Consider the following 1,122-nt stretch of genomic DNA (forward strand, 5'->3'; position numbering starts at 1 on the left):
ATGGAAAATTGTCTGCGAACCAAAAAATGCTGGTGGGCTCAACATCAAAAATCTAGTTATTTGGAACAAAGTGCTGTTGCTGAAGCTCCTTTGGAATATTCACATGAAAGCGGATAAACTTTGGATTCGATGGTTGGATAGCTATTTTATGAAAGGCACCCCTAATCTTTAGTGGCAAATCTATAAAACTGATTCATGGATGATTAACAGTATACTTAAACAAAGGCACATGACTCAGAATAGTACAGGTTGGGAAGAAGCAAATCAGAGCGGTAAATTTGATTCTGCTGCTCTTTACAAAGAGCTGAGGGGAGATTGTATTGATGTCCCATGGAAAAAGATGTTCTTCAAGAACCATGTTAGCCCAATAGAAAGATTTACTCTTTGGCTTACCTTAATGGAGAGGCTCCCCACAAAGGACAGACTAGTGAGGTTTGGTTTTAGTCAAGATAATACATGTTGTTTTTGCAAGAAAGAGGAGACATTGGATCATTTATTTTTCTGCAGTGAGTTTACTAATAGAATATGGGGAAAAATGCTTGTTTGGAATGGTTACCATAGGAGCATACTACCTTGGGATAGTGAGAGGCAGTGGCTTATTTCTGAAACGTCCAAGAAGGGATGGCGTAGAGAGATTCTAAAAATCACTTTTGCAGAAACTATTTATCAGTTGTGGCTGACTAGAAATGATGTTGTGTTCAACCACAATCCCCCTAGATTGGATATTCATAATGGTATCCAAGAAAGAATTATTGGTAGAAGTCTAACAAATAGGAAGTTAAGTATCCATGTAGATGTGAGTCTTATGAGTCTTAGATAGATTCTTGTTGTCTTTGAGGCCTGGATCTTCGGATCGGTTTGTAATCACTGCTTTTTGGATTAATAAAAGTTTTATTTGCTCCAAAAAATATGAATGTATTTTAAGTGAGGTGTATGGAAAACAAGTAATTTACATATTATATAATAAACTCAAACAACATCATACAACAGAACCACAGATATTATAAATTTGTGAGCAATGAAAAGTATATATTATAATTTTCCAGGACTCGCCTTTTATTGAAACTAATGGAGAACTATCTAACAATTAGATGTAAGAAGAAGAATACCTTAATGTATGAA

General features: G+C 35.2%; 1 protein-coding gene across 1 annotated transcript; it reads left to right on the forward strand.

Moving 5' to 3' along the window:
* The first annotated feature begins 229 nt into the window (after positions 1 to 229).
* LOC131640351 (uncharacterized) lies at positions 230 to 820 on the forward strand. Its single transcript, XM_058910754.1, has one exon. The coding sequence runs from the start codon at positions 230 to 232 to the stop codon at positions 818 to 820; it is 591 nt and encodes a 196-aa protein (XP_058766737.1).
* The last annotated feature ends 302 nt before the right edge of the window (positions 821 to 1,122 follow it).

Source organism: Vicia villosa, unplaced genomic scaffold (genome assembly GCF_029867415.1).
Source record: "Vicia villosa cultivar HV-30 ecotype Madison, WI unplaced genomic scaffold, Vvil1.0 ctg.003070F_1_1, whole genome shotgun sequence".
NCBI classification, from domain to species: domain Eukaryota; kingdom Viridiplantae; phylum Streptophyta; class Magnoliopsida; order Fabales; family Fabaceae; genus Vicia; species Vicia villosa.

What these genes read in the sequence shown, in the direction of transcription:
- LOC131640351 (XM_058910754.1), top strand. Translation starts at nt 230, where the DNA reads ATGACTCAGAATAGTACAGGTTGGGAAGAAGCAAATCAGAGCGGTAAA.